Below are 23,537 nucleotides of genomic sequence, written 5' to 3' on the forward strand. Positions count from 1 at the left end.
ATTGTCAGATATTATAACCAGTTAATACCTCTTATAACTGATAATATTTAACTCTGAGAAAGCTGTTTTTTTAAAAAATTGTCTTTTGCATATGGTGACATCTATTATAGTTACATTTACCTATATTATTTACTTTATTAGGCAGTGAGTGGTTTCTACTATGGAAATGGTGGTTTCTGATGGAAATCCTGTTTGTGGTCTCCTAAGTCTCTAGTGTTTAAGCCAAATATAGAAATGAATTCGTTACTGATTATACTGCAAAAGGATGTCATTGGCTTTTTGTTAGTTTTCTGAAACATTTTAAGTGATTATTACAATAACCCTAGTCTGTCTGTCTATCTATCTGTCTATCTGTCTATCTATCTATCTATCTACCTACCTACCTACCTACCTACCTACCTACCTACCTACCTACCTACCTACCTGTCATGGTATTCTAAGTTGCCAAGGAGTTTCACCTTGGCATATTATGAATATTAAAGAATGAAAGACAGTCTGTCAGAGCCAGCAGCAGATTTCAGTAGGATGCATGTCTCCTTAGGAGGTATCTTCTTCAGAGATACTGCAGAGGGTTTAGAGGACCACAGAAATGACAAGAGACAGGGCCTCTGGCCTAAAGGAGCTTATAAACAATTAGGTAATGTATAATAGAAATTGAAGAGTACAAACGTGAAAGTGTATAGAAAGTTGTAATATTATCTTTGCTGTTATAGAAGGTGATTGGACTTGGAACTGAAGAACTGGTTTCATTTGCTCACCATGTGACTTTTCTCAGAACTTTTCAACATGTTGAACCTATATTTTCTTATTAGTAAAGTAGGGATAATAGATAATAACATACCTTCCAGGGTTGTTGTTAACATCAATTGAATTATTCTGTGAAACTACATTGTAAAGTGAAATATGAATATAATATTCTTTTATTCAGCAAGATATTTTAAGGAGTTTAATACTATAAGCTATGTTATGTAAAATGTCAGCATGGTCCTCTTTTGTGGAGTTAATGTATTTCTTTAGCATACCTAGAAGAGAGTCCGCTATGCATGTTTATCCAAACTGACATATCCAACATAATGCTCTCATCATTTTCTTCTGAGGAAACAGCAACAAAGCAGCTAGGAAGAGTGGTGGTCAGTGTTGGGTATTTCTGCCTTCACAGCACACATACGTAGGACTATTCCTTTCAAGTTTGTACCTTTCAGAGCATGAAGGAGATGAGGAGGAGTCGCTGTGACTTGTCAAAAAGCACACCAATGTGGAGTGAAAAGCAGAGACAAGAAATAACTTCTTTATTTCCAAACTTAGTAGTAAAAGTAATTCATTTCATGAGTCTTTCCTGAAATCATCACCCATGAAATTCAACTTACGTTGATGGAAAATTGAATAGATTAATGAACTATTTGTGTGTTTGCTTTCTAGTGGAGAATTGTTTTGAATTCCATGAAAGAAAAATATAAATTACCTGAATAATTATCTCCTTCTTTGTGTGTGAAGTATGAGATGTATGTCTTTAAAGGAAGTAATTTCAAATGTTTGTCTTTGCCCATAAGAAAAAAAGTGCCCTTTTGGCTTAAAATGAGAAGGCTGTGTATCTGTTTTAGGATAGAAATAGCCTCGTGGAGAAAAATCTTTTGCTGATAGTTCATTGCTATCACGTTTGTGAACTTTCTACATTATCTCCCTAGCTTGAGTACAGATATTGCAGTTAATAATTAGCAAGCACATATCTGCACATTATAATGGTTATAGTAGGCACTTTTTAAATAAATGGACTCTAAAATCAAAGCTCCATCCTCTGATTCTACCTTTTACTGTCTAACGGCCAACTTCCAATTTTGCTGAAGGACAAAAGAGTACCCAATTAGATCTCCAGTATTTAGAGGGTAGGAGGTATCACTTTGACCATTCTTCTCATGTCCTGTTCAACTGGTGTCCTGCTGTTCCCACCTTTTCTCCAACTTCAGGAAAATATGAACTAGGGATGGTTTTCTATATCTCTATACATTCTTATCCTATTTCCGTCAGTCTCAGGAAAAATCATCTGCATCACTAAGCATAACCTATTCACTTAGATCTTTGGCTCTGGCTCCTTCTTCCTTTGCTAGGGCCATTCTCTACCTGTCATTCCTATTTTCTCTCATATTTCCAGTCTCTGCTTCCTCATTGTTATTTTTCTTTCTTAGATTATAATTATTTGGTTTTCTCCCAATTTGTCGTCACATTTGTCTGTAGTTACTGTCCATGTTATACTCCTTGGATCCAAGTCTTCAGAAAAACTGGCCTTTATTTATTTCTATTCATTCGCTTTTTTTTTTTTTTAAGATTTATTTCTCTCCTCTTCCCCCGTCCCATCCCAGTTGTCTGTTCTCTGTGTCTATTTGCTGCATGTTTTTCTTTGTCTGCTTCTGTTGTTGTCAGCGGCACAGGAATCTGTATTTCTTTTTGTTGCGTCATCTTGCTGTGTCAGCTCTCCATGTGGGCAGTGCCATTCCTGGGCAGGCTGCACTTTCTTTCGCGCTGGGCGGCTCTCCTTACGGGGCACACTCCTTGTGCGTGGGGATCCCCCACGCAGGGGACACTCCTGCGTGGCAGGGCACTCCTTGCGTGCATCAGCACTGCACGGACACTGGGCCAAGTCCGCCCCTCCATTTGCTCCGAAGTTCATTGCATTCTGGACTCTGTCTACCTTCCTGACTGACCAAAATTGATATGGATAAGACCATGGGTGGTTTTCTAATGGGCAATTCCAACAGATTTTTTTTTTCGATTTTTAATTTTGTTAGATTTCTCTGCTGCATGTAATTCTTCTTGAAACTATTTAATTGACTGGCATGACAGCATCCTATTTTTTTAACAGATCAAATTTTATTGATACATATTAATAAATCATAAGTCCATCTAAAGTGTCCAGTCGGTGGTATTTGGTATAATCACATAGTTGTGCATTCATTACCTCAAACCTTAGAGCATTTTCAATATTCTAGTAATAATAAAAATACTTAAAAACAGAAAACAGACATACAAACAAATAACTCATCACCTCTTAATCTTTCTGCTTCCCCTGCTGTACATAGCTGCTATTCTGTTTTCTTCTTGCTGCTTTATTTGTATTTATAGTTTGTAAAACCAGTCTTATATATGCAATGTCACCCATATTCGTATTTTACATGAGGTTTCACCATGTTATTCAGTCCCTTGTTATATTTTTTAGCTTTCCTTCTAGTAATACACATGCCCTTAGGCTTTCCATTCAAGCCCAGGTGTACCCATCTTTAGCTCTGCCAGTCACAAACAGCATGATGTCCTCTCATCATTTCCATTCATTTCCAAAGATTTACAAACAACCTTTTAACCAATTCTGCACAGATTAACCATCAATTTTCTATTCTCTACACTCCTTCTATTTTATGGTGGCCTATATTCTAATTATTAATTTCAGAGTTTACATACTATATTTAGTTCATAATAGCAAATACATTTTTTTTTCCTTTTCCACTATTTTCTTTTTCTTTTTCTTTTATTTATTTTTTTTAATATTACATTCAAAAAATATGAGGTCCCATTCAACCCCACCGCCCCCACCCCCCACTCTCCCCACAGCAACACTCTCTCCCATCATCATGACACATCCATTGCACCTGGTAAGTACATCTCTGGGTATCGCTGCACCCCATAGTCAATGGTCCACATCATAGCCCACACTCTCCAACATTCCATCATCAGTGGGCCCTGGGGGGGATCTACAATGTCCCGTAGTTGTCCGTGAAGCACCACCCAGGACAACTCCAAGTCCTGAAAATGCCTCCTCATCTCATCTCTTCCTCCCATTCCCCGCACCCAGCAGCCACCATGGCCACCCTTCCCACACCAATGCCACATTTTCTCTGTGGACATTGGATTGGTTGTGTCCATTGCACTTCTATGTCAAGTGGGGGCTTAGATTCCACATGGATACTGGATGCAATCCTCCTGCTTTCAGTTGTAGGCACTCTTGGCTCCATGGTGTGGTGGTTGACCTTCTTCAACTCCATGTTAGCTGAGTGGGGTAAGTCCAGTAAATCAGAGTGTAGGAGCTGAAGTCTGTTGAGGCTCAGGGCCTGGCTATCATATTGTCAGTCCAGAGATTCAAATCCCCTAAATATATCTTAAACCCCAACACCAACTACAATTCCAGTAAAGTAGCATGAATTTCTTGTGAAAAGAGATCCCATCTGAGTCCAGTTCCATCACGCAGAAACACCAGCTCCAAAGAAGGGCCATCTGACATGGCAGTGAACCCCATCTGCCATGACCATAGAACCCATGGGTCTCTTTGTCCCTCAAAAGAATCAATACCTGGGGTTGTATCTACTTTATCTGTCTCTTAGACTCTGCTCAGTCGTGCAGTATTTGTCCTTTTGTGTCTGGCTTGCTTCACTCAACATAATGTCCTCCAGGTTCATCCATGTTGTCATATGCTTCACAACTTCATTTCTTCTTACTGCTTTACTGCTGCATACTAGTCCATTGTGTATATACACCACAATTTGTTTATTCATTCATCAGTTGATGGATGCCTGGGTTGTTTCCAACTTTTGGCAATCATGAATAATGCCTCTGTGAACACTGATGTGCAGATGTCTGTTCACATCTATGCTCTGAGTTCTTCTGGGCATATACGTAGTAATGGTATTGCCAGGTCACAAGTCAAATCTATATTCAGATTCTTCAGAAACTTCCAGAGTCCTCCACAGTGGGAGAACCATTCTACATTCCCACCAACAGTGAATCCTCTCCAATATTTACAGTTTTTTAACTTTTTAATAGCAGCCATTGGTGAAATGGTATCTCATTGTAGTTTTTTTGGTCCTTATTTTTTTAAATATTACGTTAAAAAATGAGATCCCCATATACCCCTCATCCCTCTCATCCCACTCCTCCCCCCATAACAACAATATCCTCCATCATCATAAGACATTCATTGCATTTGGTGAATACATCTGTGAGCACCGTTGCATTTCCCAAATTGCTAGCAACACTGGACATTTTTTCATGTGTTTCTTTGCTATTTGTGTTTCTTCTTTGGAAAACTGTGGGTTTTTTTTTTGAGTCTTTTGCCCATTTTTTAATCAGGTAGTTTGTCTTTTTATTGTTGAGGTGTGTGATCTCTTTGTATAATTATGGGTAGTAAACCCTTATTGGATATATGATTGCAGAATATTTTGTCCCATTGAGTTGGCTGCCTTTCACCCTTTAAACAAAGTCCTTTGAGGTTCATACATGTTGAATTTTGAGGAGGTCCCATTTATCTATTTTTTCTTTTGTTGCTTGTGCTTTCTGTGTATGGTTTAAGAAAATCTTGAAGATGTTTTCTTACATTTTCTTCTAGGAGTTTTATGGTTGTTGTTTTTATATTTAGGTTATTGATCATTTTGAGTTAATTTTTGTATGTGTTGTGAGATAGGGGTCTCTTCTTTCTTTTGGATATGGCTATCCAGTTTTCCCAGCACCATTTGTTGAATAAACTGTTCTGTTCCAGCTGGATGGGCTTAACAGCCTTATCAAAAATCAATTGACTCTAGATGTGAAGGTCTATTTCTATTTTAATTCTTCTTTTACCTCTTCAATTGTTCCTTCTCTGTCTCCTTAATGACTATTCTTCCACTCAGCCCTTAAATATTGATATGTCTGAGTATCCCTCTTTGAGCTTCTATTCTTCTCACTGCCCATTATGTCCCCAACTGATCAGAACCATTTTCATTATTTCAAATGCTGCGTACATACTCTTGGTTTCTAAAATATATTTTCAGCTTAGATCTTTTTCCCAACCTTAGGCTCTTGTGATGAATTTCCAGGGAAGCATCTCTGCCTGGATTTCCCCTGGTGGCTTCAAAGCAACTGAACTCCTACTTGTTTCCCCTAAACCAGTTCTTCTCTGTTTTTACTATTTCTGTTAGTAGTACCATCATCTACCCCAAAACTTGCATTAGAGATGTGAGCTGTGTTTATTCCTACTGCTATTTTATTGCCTACATCCAGTCAGTACCTGGCTTCCATATCGTATTTTGTATTTTTCAGATCAGTCCCTTCCTTTCCCTTTCATTGTAATTGCTTGGTTCTCTAATTATTTGATTTTAGAACTAACAGAGAGAACTCTTAACTGATTTCCCAATGTCTCACCATGTTCCCTTCAAATCTGCCCATGTTGCAGAATGATCTAACAAATGAAAATAATATCATGTCACTTTTCTGTGTTATACTTTTTAGTGCCTCAACTCTTCCGCCATTGCTGACACCAATACTTTTCAGACTTAATTCCATGTATGTATGCATGTTATTCAGAAAGATCATTGAGAATTTTTCAAGTTTATATGTTTGTCTTACTGAGAATCATTTAAAAACACAAAGTTTTTGTGTTTATGATGACATCTGTGTTAAATAATGACTTCATGTTACCAGGTTTAACTCTTAATGCAGTATTTTTCACTAAAGGTAGATGATTCTAAGGTTGTCCGGGATCTATGACTTATATCTATAACTATGTTTATATTTCAATTTAGATATAAATATGTATAAAATTATAAATAAAATACATGAAAATATATGACTTGTTTATATATATTGATATTTGTGTATTATGTATGTGTTGTATGTATAATTTTTTCAAACAAGTTCACCTTAAGTTTGAAGCACACTCACTGTACAACCTGCAGGATAAATTTTGAGATACTTAATACGTCCTTTAAGATCTTTGATTACCTGGATTTCAGTCTTTTGCCTTATACTTTCTACTAATGCAACATTAAACTACTTATGGGTCTTTGTATACACCATACTTCTTTTACTCCCTTGATGTGTGGAATGATCTTGGCCTTTCTTAATCCCCCAAACTTTGGACTTTGTACTCTTCCTTGTGCTTTAAAAGTTGATGCCAGCATTTCCTCTTCCAGAATGTACCAGTCCAGCCACACAGGGGTGGTAATAGGTCCTCCTATTTTGTTATCCCCTGTGCAGATCTCTGTCTCTGTATATTCTTTATTACTTTGTAATTTTGTACCAGATTGTGACCTCCTTCAAGTATGATCTTAATGCTTTCTCTTCTGTATCCTTTAAACTTGGCACATAGTTGACCATCAGACTATGTCTTGTGGAGAAGAAACTGGATGTACATATGGATGAAAGAGAGATAGTAACCTGAAAACACACGGGCAAAATACCATTACTTCCTACCAGTGAAGATAAAGATGTTTTCTACTTTCTGCCCATGTGGTTTCTTGGACAGTTTTTGTGCCATTCAGTTTTTACTACTGCTTTTAAAATGTTTATTTCCATAAAAATGTTTATTTCCATGCCTCATTTAGTTATTTAAATTGAAAAGAGATCAATATCTGGTTTTTCATATAAAGAACTTTTAGATACAGAAACATAACCCTTCTATTCCTTCTGTTTCAGGAAACCCAGCTACCCAGTTTCAAACTCAGCAACCGAGAAGCTCTGAAAACACATCAACTCTACTTGAAGATTCTGGGTGTGTCTTATCAAGTGAACAGAGAATTGAACCTTCAGAGATGTCCCAGCAATTTATGGAAACCTGTACCCTCACACCCTTTCTACCACTGTCTACTGTAAAAAGACATAGTGCCCTACCAGAAAATCCTCTGTCTTCTCATATGCAATTCTTGCAACATCTACTTGAACTGAGGAACTTGACAGAATCGAGTAGTTTTAAAACAGACTTAAACCAGTTTGAAAATGACTATTCCACGGTATCTGATTCTGTTTTTCAGTTGCTGGATGGCCTGATCACTTTTTACAGTAATCCCAAACTTCCTTTTTCAAACTTTTGGACAGAAGCTGTTTGTACTTTAGCTAAAGTGATGAATGATTATAACTTATCTAATCATATTCTTAAAAAGTGTGCTAAGAAGTTGGAAGAATTTGAGAAAATCCTACTACATGTTATTTTAAGGAACAACCATATTAATCGGGTAAGTATTAAATCTCTCCAATTCATGAAATAAGATGTCAATAATATTAGTCAACATTCCCTTTAGAAAATTTCTATTGCTCTCCTTTAGTCTTGCAGCTCAAAGAATGGAATGTTCTTTTGTAGCCATTTTTGGCTCTTTTATTGTCATGTCTTCACTTTCTGGCTCTGATTGCTATAGCACTGTTTTCCACATAAATTGTTTCTGTTTCAGGCATGTGTTTCTCTCTACTTTGTTATTTTCCATATTTTTATAAGTATTCTTGGTTTCTTCTCTATTATGTTTTTTTTTTTTTTTGCCTACATTTACTCCCTGTTCAATAACATCTCAATACTTGAAAAAAAAAACAGTAATATTGATGGTTTCCTGATCTGTTATTTCTGTGTGTTATATGACTCAGACTGTTTTACTTATACTGCAATGAATTTGTTCATTTCTTATCTTGATGAGCAAATGCCTTGAGGGCAAATATTTTCCTATTCTTTTGGAATTTTCCTTGTAACGCACTATGGACACTGCAAATGTTATGTGGATTAATTGACTAAATTGGCTGAGAGGCATATTATGAGGCATTATGATGTTTCTTCTTTTATTTTTTTAAAATTGCTTAGAACTGTTGACTCAAGTATTCTTTTTTTAACAATTAGCATTGAGATAACCTGAGGTGGTTTTGGTTTTTGGCTCTTGAGACAAAGAGATTTTCCTTTTTACATTACTTTGTATTTTCTTCACTATCTGTCCCTTTGTTTGGGAAACTCCAAATGCCTTTCCATTTTAATCCTTTTTAATTGACTGGTAAATGTATCAGAGGAGACTAAAAGGTCTGTGTAAATTATTTACTATATTTCACTGTAGGAAAGGGTTATTGGTCATTGTTTCTTTTGATATACTATTGTTAAGTGTTTGTCTTCAGAATCATGATATAATGTTTAACCTTTTGTTCAGTATAGGCTTTATCTGAAATATTCAGCACTCTGACAGAACTTGAACTGATAACCTAATTTGTTGAATGTACTTTTGTTCTTTCCTTTGTGGTAAGATGTGATTTAATCAATATAGAGGACTTTATAATTATGCTTTTGACATTTGTGAAATATATTGAATTGTCTGTCTACATGATCAATCAGGAATTCAAAACCAGATTTTCTATAGTGGTATATGAGATATATAATCAGTTTCTTAAATATCATTAAATATTTCAAATACTTGATTTTACGTAGTCATTTTCCTTTTGTGTATATTTTGCTTTCTTCAAATGACTTAAAATATATTTTACATGATTTGAATTTCCCCATTCTCAATATATTTAGTACTAAAATTACTCTGACTATAACTTAGATTTGCTTTAATGATCAGTGAGGACTTAGAGTCTCTCAAAATCTTGAGGTCACCATTATGAACATTAGTTATTTGTTAGGGCTGTATGTATTGAAGGAGTAGAGGGTTGATTGGAATTTTGTGGACTCCATGATGTAATTCAGATATTGTTTTTGAATAATTCCTTGACATTTGTTTGGTTGAAATTATTAAGTTTAGGATAAAGGGGTTACTTGTGCTTAATTGGATTTGGATAAATCCTATTTATTTTTGTGATATTTTAGGCATTTTCCATTGCACTTATTAAATAATAAATAATATAGGAATTATATCAGTCCTATTTGTGTACTATATTTGAGAATAATGATTAATATGGATCTGAAGGTAGAATTTACAATGGTATTCTTTATTAATATAGAAGATATGTGTCTTGAAGTCAGATTGCTTGTGGGAATCTGCTGTAGGCTTGCTGTAGTTGTCCTGGGAAGTCATTTTGACTTAATTCAGGAGTTGAGCTCTCTTTTCTTTGCAGGCCCCAGTATGACACCTTGCTCACTGGCCTGTGTGCTTGTTTACTTTTGGTATTTAATGTCTTTGCATTTGAAGGCAGAAGTCCAGTATCAAGGTGTAGGCAGGGCCACGTTTCCTCTTAAAGGGAAAAATCCATTCCATGCCTCTCCCCTTGCTGCTGATTGATGGGTGACTGGCAATCCATGATGTTCTTTAGCTTGTGATATAACTCATCTCTTCTTCTGACACATGGATGTCTCTGCTTCTGTTTTGCTGTCTGTGTCCAAATTTCCTCTCCTTATATGGACATCAGTCATGTTGGATTAGGGATCACTCTATGCAGTTTGACCTCATCTTAATTAATGGCATCTTCAAATGCCCTGTTTACAAATAAGTCACATCCACCTGATTGGGATTCAGACTCAAACGTCATTTTGTGGAACACAGTGCAATTTATAACATGCCCTAAGCACTGCAGCCAAACAGAATTATTTGCTGTTTTCCAAGTACATATTATTCTGATCTTCACCTCCGTTCCTTAGTACGTGTTAGTTCTTTGGCCTAGAACACCCTTCTCACATTCCTTGCCATCCATTTCACTAGTTCCACCTGTCCTTACAAATTCAATTCTAGAATTGCCTCCTCCACGAAGCCCTCCCTCCTACTTTGCTAACCTATTACTTTTCTTTTGCTGATTGAGTATCCCTCATATAAATTTGTCATGATGCATAGCATACTGTACAAGAGTTACTGACTGACTTGTCTGTCTCCTCCACTAGAATCCACGGCCCTTGAAGCCCTATACCATGCCTTACTTCAGTTCTTATCCTCAGTATTCAACACAATGTTGATACTTACTTGGTGTTTAATATTTGTTGGTTGAATTAGGTCAACTCTGAATATCCAATCCAAATATAAAATTACTCTTAAAAGTACAAAAAGTCATATTTAAACAAATGAATAATGGGAATGGATGTTATCTATTTCAGAAATTAGAAGGGTTATTACCTTAATGAGATAATATTTTGTAAGAGGAAATAAAAGCCTTGAATTCAAATTATTTAAATTTTAACATAAGATAAAGGGATGAATGAAACTTAAAAAGGCTATTGACATTTTAGAGTTATTGTGATACATTGCACTGATCAGGAAATTTTTTTTTTTTAAACTAGAGAAATTGTAAGTTTACAAAAGAATCATGCAGAAAACACAATTCCCATAAACCAACCCCCCTCCCCCCAATTTTCCTTGTTATTAACACTTTGGATTAGTTGGTATTTTTGTAGCAATTTATGAAACAATATAATAAAATTATACTATTAACTATAGTACATAGTTTACATTTAAGATTCAATAATTGTGTTGTAGGTAAGGCCTTGTTCTTTTAAAACAAATCAATTGTATTGATAGATATTAATAAAGTATACAATTGATCCAGAGTTTGCAGTGAATGGTATTTGGTATAATCACATAGTTGTATGGTCATCATTTCAATCATTATTAAAGCATTTTCATTATTTCAATAATAATAAAACAAATGAACAAAGAAAATTCCTCACCTGTCAATCTTTCAGTGTTTCCCCTCCTGTACTTAGCTGTGCTATTTCTGGCTGTTCTTTCACAGTTATTTATTTGTGTATTAAACAGTTTTATTGAGATATATTCACATACCATATGATCTATCCAAAAGGTATAAACAATGGCTTTTAGTATAATCACAATGTTGTATACTCATCATCTCAAAACTTTTAGAACAATTTCATTACTTTAAAGAGAAAGACCATTCCATACCCCTTAGCATTCCTTCCTCAGCCCTACATAACCACTAATCTAATTTCATCTTTATAAATTGATTTATATTTACATTTTATATGAATGGAGTCATATAATATGTAGTACTTAGTCTGGCCTCTTTTACTTAATATAAATTATTTTATCTGATATTAACATTTTGTAATGTTATTTTATATTTGTTCAGCTTCAAAGAAAAATGGTCTTATATATATATGCAATTCTACCCATATTCATATTATGTGAAATATATTTCACATAATATATTTAGTTCATAATAGGGCAGTCATACAGTATTTTTCCTTTTGTGTCTGGCTTGCTTCACTCAACATAATGTCCTCCAGGTTCATCCATGTTGTCGTATGTTTCATGACTTCATTTCTTCTTTGTGCTGCATGATATTCAGTTGTGTGTATTTTCCACAATTTCTTTATCCATTCATCAGTTGATGGACACCTGGGTTTTTTCCAGCTTTTGGTTATCATGAATAATGCTGCTATGAATATTGGTGTACAGATTGCTATTTGTGTCACTGCTGTCAGCTCTTCTGGGTATATACCTAGCAATGGTATTGCTGGGTCCCATGGCAAGTCTATATTCAACTTCCTTAGGAACTGCTAACTGTCCTCCACAGTGGCAGTACCACTTTACCTTCCCACCAGAAATGAATGAGCCTTCCTACCTCTCCATTTCCTCTCCAACACTTATAGTATTCTGACTTCTTAATAGCGGCTAATGTAATAGGTCAAATTACATTGATATCTCATTGTAGTTTTGATTTGCATTGCCCTAATTGCGAGTGATGTTGAACATTTTTTCATGTGTTTCTTTACCATTTGTATTTCTTCTTTGGACAGATGTCTTTTCAAGTCTTTTGTCCATTTCTTAATTAGATATTTTGTCTTTTTATTGTTGCGTTGTATGATCTCCTTATATATCATCAATATTACACCCCTGTCAGATATGTGATTGCCAAATATTTTCTCCCATTGAGTCAGCTGCCTTTTCACCCTTTTGGCAAAGTCCTTTTAGGTACAAAAGAATTGAATTTTGAGAAGGTCTCATTTATCTTTTTTTTTTCTTTTGTTGCTCATGCTTTGGGTTTATGGTTTAAGACTCTACTGCATATCACAAGATATTGAAGATGTTTTCTTATATTTTCTCCTAGGAGTTTTTTGGTAGTTGTTTTTATATTTAGGTACTTGATCCATTTTGAGTTAATTTTTGAATAAGGTGTGAGATAGGGGTCCCCTTTCCTTCTTTGGATATGGCTGTCTAGTTCTCCTAGCACCATTTGTTGAATGGATTCTTCTGACCCAGCTGATTGGGCTTAACAGCCTTGTCAAAAACACTTAACTGTAGATATGAGGGTCAGTTTCTGAGTTCTTGATTTAGTCCATCTGTCTGTCCTTATGCAAGTACCATGCTGGTTTTTGTTTTTTGTTTATTTAATCACTACAGCTAAGTAATATGCATTAAAGTCAGAAAGTGGGAGTCTTCCAAATTTGTGTTTCTTTTTAAAGACTTTTTTGGCTAGTCAGGACCCCTTAGCTTTCCAAATAAATTTCATTACTAGCTTTTTGATTTCTGCAAAAAAGGCTGTTCGTATTTTTATTGTGATTGTGTTGAATCTGTAAATCAGTTTGGGTAGAATTGCCATCTTTATGTATTTAGCCTTCCAGTCCATGAATATGGAATGTCCATCCATTTATTTAAGTCTTCTTTGTTGTCTTTTAGAAATGTTTTATAGTTTTCTGAATGTAGGTCCTTAATTTTTTTGGCAAGTTTATTCCTAAATATTTGATTGTTTTACTCATTATTATAAGTGAATTTTTTTTTCTGATTTCCTCCTAAGATTGCACATTAGTAGTATATGGAAACATTATTGATTTTTTTCATATTCATCTTGTATCCCCCCACTTTGTTGAATTCGTCTGTTCTAATAGCTTATTGTGGCTTTTTAAGGATTTTCTAGATATAGGAATAAAACAAAAACAATTCAGAATAATATTTAAAGTTATATGTTATTTTAAAAGTTTTTGCTCTTTATATTTGAATGAATATTTTTAGTGGGCTTCCTTAGGACAAGCAAGCCTTTTGATCGCCTTTCTGTAGCTAGTGATTTGTTATTACATTTTTACCACAGCTGTCTTTTTCAGTTTTTATTTTTTTAATAGTTTGTGTTTTTCAGGGAGGAGAATCATCCAGATTTCTCTGTCAAAATGCTATTTTTCTCCCCCCTCAGTTCAATACTTAGAAGTGGACAGCAAAAGAACATGGTAGTGAGAGAGCAATATTTGGTCTTGTTCATGGAAGGAATTCTTTACACTTTAGAATGTTTTATCCTCATGAAGACCTTTGAGTTTTTTTGAGATGACATGATAGCTGTTTGAAATTATTTATGAATATCTGGTCATCAAAATTTTAAGCACTATTTTCCCAGTCGGGCTGTGCTTTGGAAAGAAATAAGTATTTGTGCCTTGGAAAGGAATAGGTTTTCTGGGAGTTTTCAGGTAATGGACACTGCTTCAGATCAACTTACAGAAAAACAAGGTATTTTAAGGGTAGATGCAGTCTGGACTTGACAGGCTAGCCAGAGGCAGGTTTGGGGACCTACTACTCTGTTTGATCTTTTTCAGGCTTTCTCTTTTGTGCAAAGATAGATTGTATGGATGTTAATCCATTCTACTGATGGTCTTCTCTTATAATTTTGACTTACTGTGACTTACTGTTTAGTCCTTCAATTCTCCTACACTTAAAGTTAACTGAATTAAGGACTTAGAATAGTCTTTAACATATTATAGCCTCTAAGTACATAGTTAATGAGTGAATAGATAATATTACCTTCTGTTAATGTATTTGTCAAAATCATCATGCCAGAATCACCACTCATGCTCCAATAATAAGACATAAATATGAAGATTAAGTTTATATAACTTACTCTTAAAATAAGGTAAAACATTGTAAATTTATCAGACACTGAAAGATATACTGTTTTTGTGCTATATGGTAATTAGGGATTACTTCTATAGTTAAATGGCTATTTTCTTTTCTGTTTCTTACTTTTATTTTTTGTAATATCTACAATCTGTCCACATCAGTGCAATATGATTATCCAGATACTCTATGCTATTTTCCCCACAACATGTGAATGCTTGCTCCTATGGCATAAAAATCTTGCTCCTCAAAATATGGTGGGGGGCGCTGTGATGGAGCTAAGATGGTGGCAGGGTAAGGAGCTCCTGGAGTCAGCTTGTGAAACAGGGCAGTTGGTGGTCACCCAGAGCTACCTAAAGCACCTGTGTGAAGGGCCCAGGAGACCAGAGGAGTATCCTCCAACATCCTTGAGAGTGTGGAAGGAGGAGACTACCCATCTGCACAGAGGAATCGTGAGTAGAGCATTCCACGCCATGGATGTCGGTGCCCATGGTATGCAAGCCACTTCGGGAGCTATTCTGTGGTTGGAGTTCAAAGTTCCATTTCCACCAATAAAAACAGGAGGAAGACACAGTGTGGTATCGACTTTACCTACTGATTAGTGGATTTGGCGGGCTGAAGTAGAATCTTAAGAACAACTAAACTTTGAACCTGTCCAGGTCAGAGGGAAGCTGGTGACTGCCATTTTGACTCTGCCTCAAGCACGAGGGGAAGCGGTGCTGACTGAAAATCATAGTGCTTATAAGGACCAGGTTCTTTCCACACAGGTTGGATTACAGGTCTAACCTAAACCCCAGTCCCACCTCCGGCAGGAAGGAAACTTGGGGGACCTGCACCACCTCTCTGGGAAGCTGCAAGCCACGCTGCAGAGGCTGGCGCCTATCCTTCTTTAGGGGCATAAGGCACCTCAGGAGCTGTTTCATGGCTGGAGTTGGAAGCTCCATTTCCCATAAACAGTGGAGGAAAAGACAGATGTCCACTGACCTCAGCTACTGATTAGTGGAGTTGGCTGGCTAAAATATAATTCTAGAGACAGCTGGGGTCTGAGCATGTACAAGCAGGAAAGAGTCCAGTAGCCACCATTTTGACTCTACCCTCTGGCACAAGGGGGAGCCTGGCTGTCTGAAATTCAGTGAAGTTAGGGACGGGCTTCTTTCCACCCCACCTCCAGGAGAGAGGTAGCTGGCAGGACTTGCACCAGGCTCTCCAGGCAACTGCAAGTGCTCTCCGCTGGCACAGGCTGAATAGTCGGACACCTGGGGCTGCATCCCCACAACCCAAGAGAATAGGAGAGGAGCTGGGTATCCTTGGCCTCTCTGGGCAATGGCAGGAGTTTTTAGCCCACATAGACAGGTTTGTTGCGTGCCTTTGAGCCCATCTCCACCTCTGTCCCCCCACAGGATAGGAGGGGGCTGGTATTGCCTCAACCTCTCAGAGCAACTTCAGACAATTTTGGGCTGCACAAGCATGACTGCTGGGCACCTGTGGCTCCACCTCCATCCCTAATAGGACAGGAGATGGACTGTGTTTGCCCATCCTCTCAGGGTAATTGCAGGTGCTTTTGACCCACACAGCCTGGACTGGTGGGTACTTGTGGACCCACCCTCACCCCCCAATTGGAAAGAAAGGGGCGATCTTTCCACAGCCTATTTGTGCAGTGGCAGACCTTTGGCTTGCATGGACTGGACTATTGGATGCCTATGGATCCACCCTCACCCCATAGGAGGGTTCTGGTGTCTCCACAGCTTCTGTGGACAACACTGGGTACTTTCAACCAACAGGGACTGAACTGTTGGGTGCCTGTGGATCCAACCCCATGCCTTAAGAGGAAAGAAAGGGGCTGGTGTTTCCTTAGCCTCTCCAGGCGATGGCAGATATTCTTGGCCTAAAGGGACTGAACTGTTGAGTGCTCATAGAACCACCCCTACTACCCAATAGGATAGGAGGGGGCTGGTGCTTTCTCAGCCTCTCTGGGCAATGGTGGGTACTTTCAGCCTACAGGACTGACCTGTTGAGCATTGTGGCTCTGTTCCCACCTCCTAAAGGGCAGAAGGGACAGTATTTCCTCAGCGTCTCAGAGCAACTGCAGGTGTACTTGGCCCACAGAGATTAGATTGTTGGGCACTCCAGAGGGTCCATTCCCACCCCCGGCAGGGAGAGGGTCTGGTGCTATATCAGTTTACTTGAGTAGCTATGGTCATTTTGGATCCTCACAGCATAGATTGCTTACCAAAACTATAGCTCCATCCCTGCCTAAGGTAGGGGAGGAAGGAGTTGTGAAACTTCATCAGTGTCTCTGAGTGACTACAGACAGTTTTGTTGTGCCCAACTTGGAGTTTTATACATGGCTGCAGCTCTGTCCCTACGTGTGACAGAGGAGAAAGGTGGGAGAAGCTTCCTCACTTCCTGGGGCAGTGTGGGTAGCTGCAGCCTCCATAGCTTACAGCAGCAACTACATCCTTGGCTCCTACAACACAATCAGTAAGGAAGAAAAGATAAGAACCCCTAAACTAAAGGGAGAAATTGCACCCAGAATAAATACATCTAGCAAGCCAGATGCAGAAATGCCAACAAAAAATTACAATCCATACCAAGAAACAGGAAGAGATGGCTCAATTAAAGGAACAAGATAAACCTGCAGGTGACCTAAAGGAGTTGAGACAACTAACCTTAGATGTTCAAACACACCTCTGTAATAAATTCAGTGAGCTGGTTAAAGAGATTAAGGATATTAAGAAGACACTGGATGAGCACAAAGAAGAAAAATAGCAGACCTTATGGGAATGAAAGGTGCAATAAATGAAACTAAAAATACACTTGAGGCATGTAACAGCAGAGTTTGAGGAAGCAGAAGAAAGGTTCAGTGAGCTTGAAGACATGGCCTCCAAAAGTGAACAAACAAAAGAACAGATGAAGGAAAGAATAGAAAAAATTTAACAGGGTCTCAGGGAACTAAATGACAGCAAGAGACATGCAAACATATGTGTCATGGGTTTCCCAGAAGGAAAAAAGAAGGGAAAAGGGGCAGAAGGAATATTTGAAGTAATAATGGTAGAAAATTTCCCAACCTTATTGAAGGACATAGATGTCCATGTCAAAGAAGCACAATGTACTTCCATCTGAATAAACCCAAATAGACCAACTCTGAGACATATACTAATCAGAATGTCAAATGCCAGAGACAAAGAGAATTCTGAGAGCAGCAAGAGAAAAGCAATGCATAACATATAAGGGATACCCAATAATGTTAAGTGCTGATTTCTCATCAGAAACCATGGAGGCAAGAAGGCAATGGTATGATATATTTAAGATATTGCAGGAGAAAAACTGCCAGCCAAGAATTTTATACCCAGCAAGATTATCTTTTAAAAATGCAGGTGAGATTAGAATATTCAGAGATAAACAGAAACTGAGAGTGTTTGTAAAGAAAGACTAGCTTTGCAAGAAATACTAAATGGAGAGTTACAGCCTGAAAAGAAAAGACAGGAGAGAGAGATCTGGAAGAGAGTATAGAAATGACAACTGTATCGGTAACAGTAACTAAAAGTGTCAAATATAAAATTACAGATAAAATGCAAAGATCAAAATGGGTGAAATAAGAACACCCCTACAGCAATAACCTTGAGTTTTAATGGATTAAACTCCCCAGTCAAAAGACACAGACTGGCAGAGTGGATAAGAAAATATAAGCCATCTATATGTTGTCTGCAAGAGACTCACCTTAGACCCAATGATACCAATAAATTGAAAGTGAAAGGGTTGGAAAAAGATATTCCATGCATGCAGTAACCAAAAAAAAAAAAAAAAAAAAGCTGGAGTAGCTATACTTATATCAGATGATATAGACTTTAAAAGCAAAACTGTTATTAGAGACAAGGAAGGACATTACATATTAATAAAAGGGATGATTCACCAAAAATAAATAACAACCATAAATATATATGGACCTAATCAGGATGCCCCAAGATACATGAGGCAAACACTGGCAAAAATGAACGGAGAAATAGACATCTCTGCAATAATAGTTGGAGACTTCAATACACCACTCTCAGCATTGAATAGAACATCTGGGCAGAAGATGAATTAAGAAACAGAGAGATTGAATAATATAAAGAGGCTAAACGTAATAGACGTATACAGAACATTGCACCCCAAAACAGCAGGATACACATTCTTTTCAAGTGCTCATGGATATGTTGGGTCACAAAGCAGATCTCAATAAATTCAACAAAATTAAAATTATACAAAGCACTTTCTCTGATCATAATGGAATAAAGTTGGAAATCAACAAGTGGCAAATAAAGGAAAATTCACATATATATGGAGATTACACAACCACTCTTAAATAATCAGTAGTTCAAAGAAGAAATTTCAAGAGAAATCAGTGAATATCTTGAGGTGAATGACAGTGAGAATATAACGTATCAGAACCTATGGGATGTTGCATAGGCAGTGTAGAGAGAAAATTTATAGTACTCAATGATTACATTACAAAAGAAGAAAGAGCTAAAATCTATGGCCTAACTAACTACACAGGAAGACATACTAGAAAAAGAACAACAAGCTAATTCCAAAGCAAGTAGAATAAATGAAATAACAAAGATCAGAGCAGAAATAAATGAAATTGAGAGCAAAAAACAATAGAGAAAATTAACAAAACCAACAGTTGGCTCTTGGAGAAGATTAACAAAATCGACAAACCCTTAGCTAGATTGGTTAAGAAAAGAGAGAAGATGCAAATAAATGAAATAAAAAATGTAATGGGGAACCTTACTACTGACCCCACAGAAATAAGAGAGATCATAAGAGGATACTATGAACAACTTAATGCTAAAAACTAGACAATGTGGATGAAATGAAAAAGTTCCTACAAATGTACAAATAATCTATACTAACTCTAGAAGAAATAGAAGAACTGAACAAACCAATCACAAGTGAAGAGATTGAAGCAGTCATCAAACTGCTCCCCAAAGTGAAAAGCCCAGGACCAGATGGTTTCACAGTTGAGTTCTACCAAGCTTTCCAAAAAGATGTAATACCAGTCTTACTCAAGCTCTTCCAAAAAATTCAACAAGAAGGAACACATCCAAACTCATTCTATGAAGCCAGTATCACCCTAATACCAAAGTCAGATAAAGATATTACAAAAAAGAAAATTACAGACCCATTTCTCTAATGAATACGTATGCAAAAATCCTCAGTAAAATACTTGCTAATTGAATCCAACAACATATGAAAAGAATTATCCATCATGATCAAGTGGGTTTTATACCAGGTATGCAAGGCAGGTTCAACACAAGAAAATCAATCAGCATAATACATCACATTAATAAATCAAAGAAGAAAATCACATGATCTTATCAATTGATTCAGAAAAGTCATTTGACAAAATACAGCATCCTTTCTTGATAAAAATACTACAAAAAATAGGAATTGAAGGAAACTTTTTTTTAATTTATTTATTTTTTTAATTGATTTTGTAAAAATATTACATTAAAAAAAATATGAGGTCCCATTCGACCCCCACCACCCCCACCGCACCCCTCCCCCCCCAGCAACACTCACTCCCATCATCATGACACATCCATTGCATTTGGTAAGTACATCTCTGGGTATCTCTGCACCTCATGGTCATTGGTCCACATCATGGCCCACACTCTCCCCCATTCCATCCAGTGAGCCCTGGGAGGATTTACAATGTCCGGTGATTGCCCCTGAAGCACCATCCAGGGCAACTCCAAGTCCCAAAGGCGCCTCCACATCTCATCTCTTCCTGCCATTCCCCATACCCATCAGCCACCATGTCCACTTTTCCCACTCCATTGCCACCTTTTCTCTGAGGTCCTTGGATTGGTTGTGTCCGTTGCACCTCTATGTCAAGAGGAGGCTCAGATTCCACATGGTTACTGGATGCAAACCTCCTGCTTTCAGTTGTAGGCACTCTAGGCTCCATGGTGTGGTGGTTGTCCTTCTTCAACTCCATCTTAGCTGAGTGAGGTGAGTCCAATAGTTCAGATTGTAGGAGCTGGAGTCTGTTGAGGCTCAGGGCCTGGCTATCATATTGTCAGTAAAAAGATTCAATCCCCTAAATATATCTTAAACCCCAATACCAACTACAATTCCAGTAAAGTAGCATGATAGTCTTATGAAAAGAGATCCCCTCTGGGTCCAGTTTCATCACGTAGAAACACCAGCTCCATAGAAGGGCCATCTGACATGGCAGTGAACCCTATCTGCCATGACCGTAGAACCCGTGGGTCCCTTTAGCCCTCAAAGGAACCAATACCTGGGGATTGTATCTACTTTATCTGTCTCTTAGACTCTGTTCAGTTGTGCATAAGGGAAAGAAGGAAACTTTCTTAACATGATATAGGCCATATATGAAAAATGCACAGTTAACATTGTACACCATGGTGAAAGACTGAAAGCTTTACTGTTCAGATCAGGGACAAGACAGTGATGTCCACACTCACCACTGTTGGTTCTAGCTAGAACAATCAGCAAGAAAAAGAAATAAAAGGCATCCAAATTGGAAAGAAAGAATTAAAACTTTCACTATTTGCAGATGATATGATTATATATCTAGAAAGTTCCAAAAAATCTACAACAAAACTACTAGAACTAATAAATGATTTCAGTAGACTGTCTTAATCCAAGATCAATGCACAAAAATCAGTGGTGTTTCTGTACACTAATAATGCACAATCTGAGGAGGAAGTCAGGAAAAAAATTCCATGTACAATAGAAACTAAAAGAATCAAATATTTAGGAATAAATTTAACCAAGGATGCAAAGCACTCATATTCAGAAAACTGTAATGCATTGCTAAAAGAAGTAAAAAAAAAGACCTAAATAATTGGAAGAGCATTCCATACTCATGGATTGGAAGACTAAATATCATTAAGATGTCAATTCTACCCAAATTGTTATACAGATTCAATGCAATTCCAATAAAAATTCCACCAGCATTTTTTAAGGAAATGGAAAACACAATTATAAAATTTAGCTTGAAGGGTAAGAGGCCTTGAATAGCCAGAAACATATTAAAACAGAAAGTGATGTTAGAGGACTCTCACTTCTAGACTTTAAGTCATATTACCTAGCTACAGTGGTAAAAACAGCATAATATTGGCATAATGATAGATACATAGACCAGTGGAACCGAATTGATGGCTCAGAAACTGACCCTCACATCTATGGCCAAGTGATTTTTGACAACCCTGCCAAGTCCTCCCAGTTGGGGCAGAACATTTTATTCAACAAATGGTGTTAGGAGGACTGGATATCCACAGTCAAAAGACAGATAGAAGACCCCTATCTCACACCTTATACAAAAATTAACTCAAAATGAATCAAAGACCTAAATATAAAAGGAAATCCAATAAACCTAGACAGAAATGTATGGAAACATCTCCAAGACCTGGTGGTAGGTGGTGGATTCTTAAACTTTACACCAAAAGCATGAGCAGTGAAAGAAAACTTAAACATTTCTGTGATTCAAAGGACTTCATCAAGAAGGTAAAAGGCAGCCCAGTAAATGGGAGAAAATATTCGGAAACCACTTATCTGATAGGAGTTTGATATCCATTCTATATAAAGAGATCATACAACTCAACAATAAAAGAGTAAACAATACAATTTAAAAAATGCACAAAAGATTTAAGTAGACATTTCTCCAAAGAGGAAATACAAATGGCCAAAAAGCATGTGAAAAAATGTTCCATATCACTAGCTATTAGGGAAGTGCAAATTAAAACAACAATGAGATATCATCTAAGACCACATAAAATGGCCATTATGAAAAAAACAAACAACAATAAATGCTGGAGAGAATGTGGAGAAATAGGTACACTCCTTTACTGTTGGTGGGAATGTAAAATTGTGCAACCTCTGTAGAAGACAGTTTGGCGGTTCCTCAGGAAGCTAAATATAGAACGGCCATATGATCCAACAATTCCTCTTCTAGGAATATATCCAGCAGAACTAAAAACTATGACACAAACAGAAATCTGCCGACCAATGTTCATAGCGGCGTTGTTCACAATTGCCATAAGGTGCAAACAATCCAAGTGTCCATCCACCAATGAATGGATAAACAAATTGTGGTATATACATATGATAGAATACTATGCTACAGTAAGAATAAATGGAATTGGGACATATGTGATAACAGAGATGAGTCCTGAAGACATTGTACGAAGTGAAGTAAGCCAGACACAAAAGGACAAATACTGCATGGTCTCATTAATATAAACTAAATATGAATAATAAACACATGGAATTAAAACCTAGAATATAGGTTATTAGGAGATAAGAGGAGGGTTGAGAAGAACTATGGATGCTTAATGTATGTAGAAGTTTTACTTAACTGTAAAAGTATGGAGATGGATATAGTTGAAAGTAACACATTATAGTGAGTAACAACTGGTTTATAAATGGCACTGTGGCTGAAAAAGGTAGTCTGGGGAAGTAAATGTCAAAAGAAGGAAAGCTAAAGAATAATCTAGGGATTGAATAACACAGTGAACCCAGAGGCAGTTAAGACTTGTGGTTAAGGGTACAAATGCAAGAGAGTCCTTCTGTGAGCTAGAGCAGATGTACATCATTATTGCAGGGTGATAGGGATATGGAGAAGCATGGGAAAACTACAATTGGTGTGACCTATAGACTATGGTTAACAGCAATACTATAATATTACATCAGTGTCAAAGCTGTACTGTGCTGATAGTGGAGGTGTATGGAAAAAATGTGCCAAATGTATGCTATGGACCATGATTGGTGGTAATAGTCTGATGATATTGTCTAATAATCTGTAGCAAATGTTCCACCAAGGTGTGGAGTTGTATGGGAAATCTACACATCTGTATGATTGTTTTGCAAGTTCACAATAGCTGTAACAAAAACATATATAAAATATAGTATGTGTTGGGGGAAAAATACATCAAATGTAAGATAAGGACTATAGTTGGTCATAATGTTTTGATAATGCTCTTGCTTAGTTTGTAACAAATGTCT

At 37.0% G+C, this 23,537-nt stretch overlaps 1 protein-coding gene across 1 annotated transcript in view; it reads left to right on the top strand.

Moving 5' to 3' along the window:
* The window catches only part of MEI4 (meiotic double-stranded break formation protein 4), a 290,904-nt gene that overhangs the window by 60,301 nt on the left and 207,066 nt on the right, over nt 1-23,537 (top strand). The window contains exon 2 of the mRNA XM_012520930.1: nt 7,432-7,967. Coding sequence (XP_012376384.1) covers nt 7,432-7,967 — 536 coding nt within the window. The remainder of the gene's footprint in view (nt 1-7,431; nt 7,968-23,537) is intronic.

This window comes from Dasypus novemcinctus, chromosome 11 (assembly GCF_030445035.2).
Source record: "Dasypus novemcinctus isolate mDasNov1 chromosome 11, mDasNov1.1.hap2, whole genome shotgun sequence".
In the NCBI taxonomy this organism is placed as follows: domain Eukaryota; kingdom Metazoa; phylum Chordata; class Mammalia; order Cingulata; family Dasypodidae; genus Dasypus; species Dasypus novemcinctus.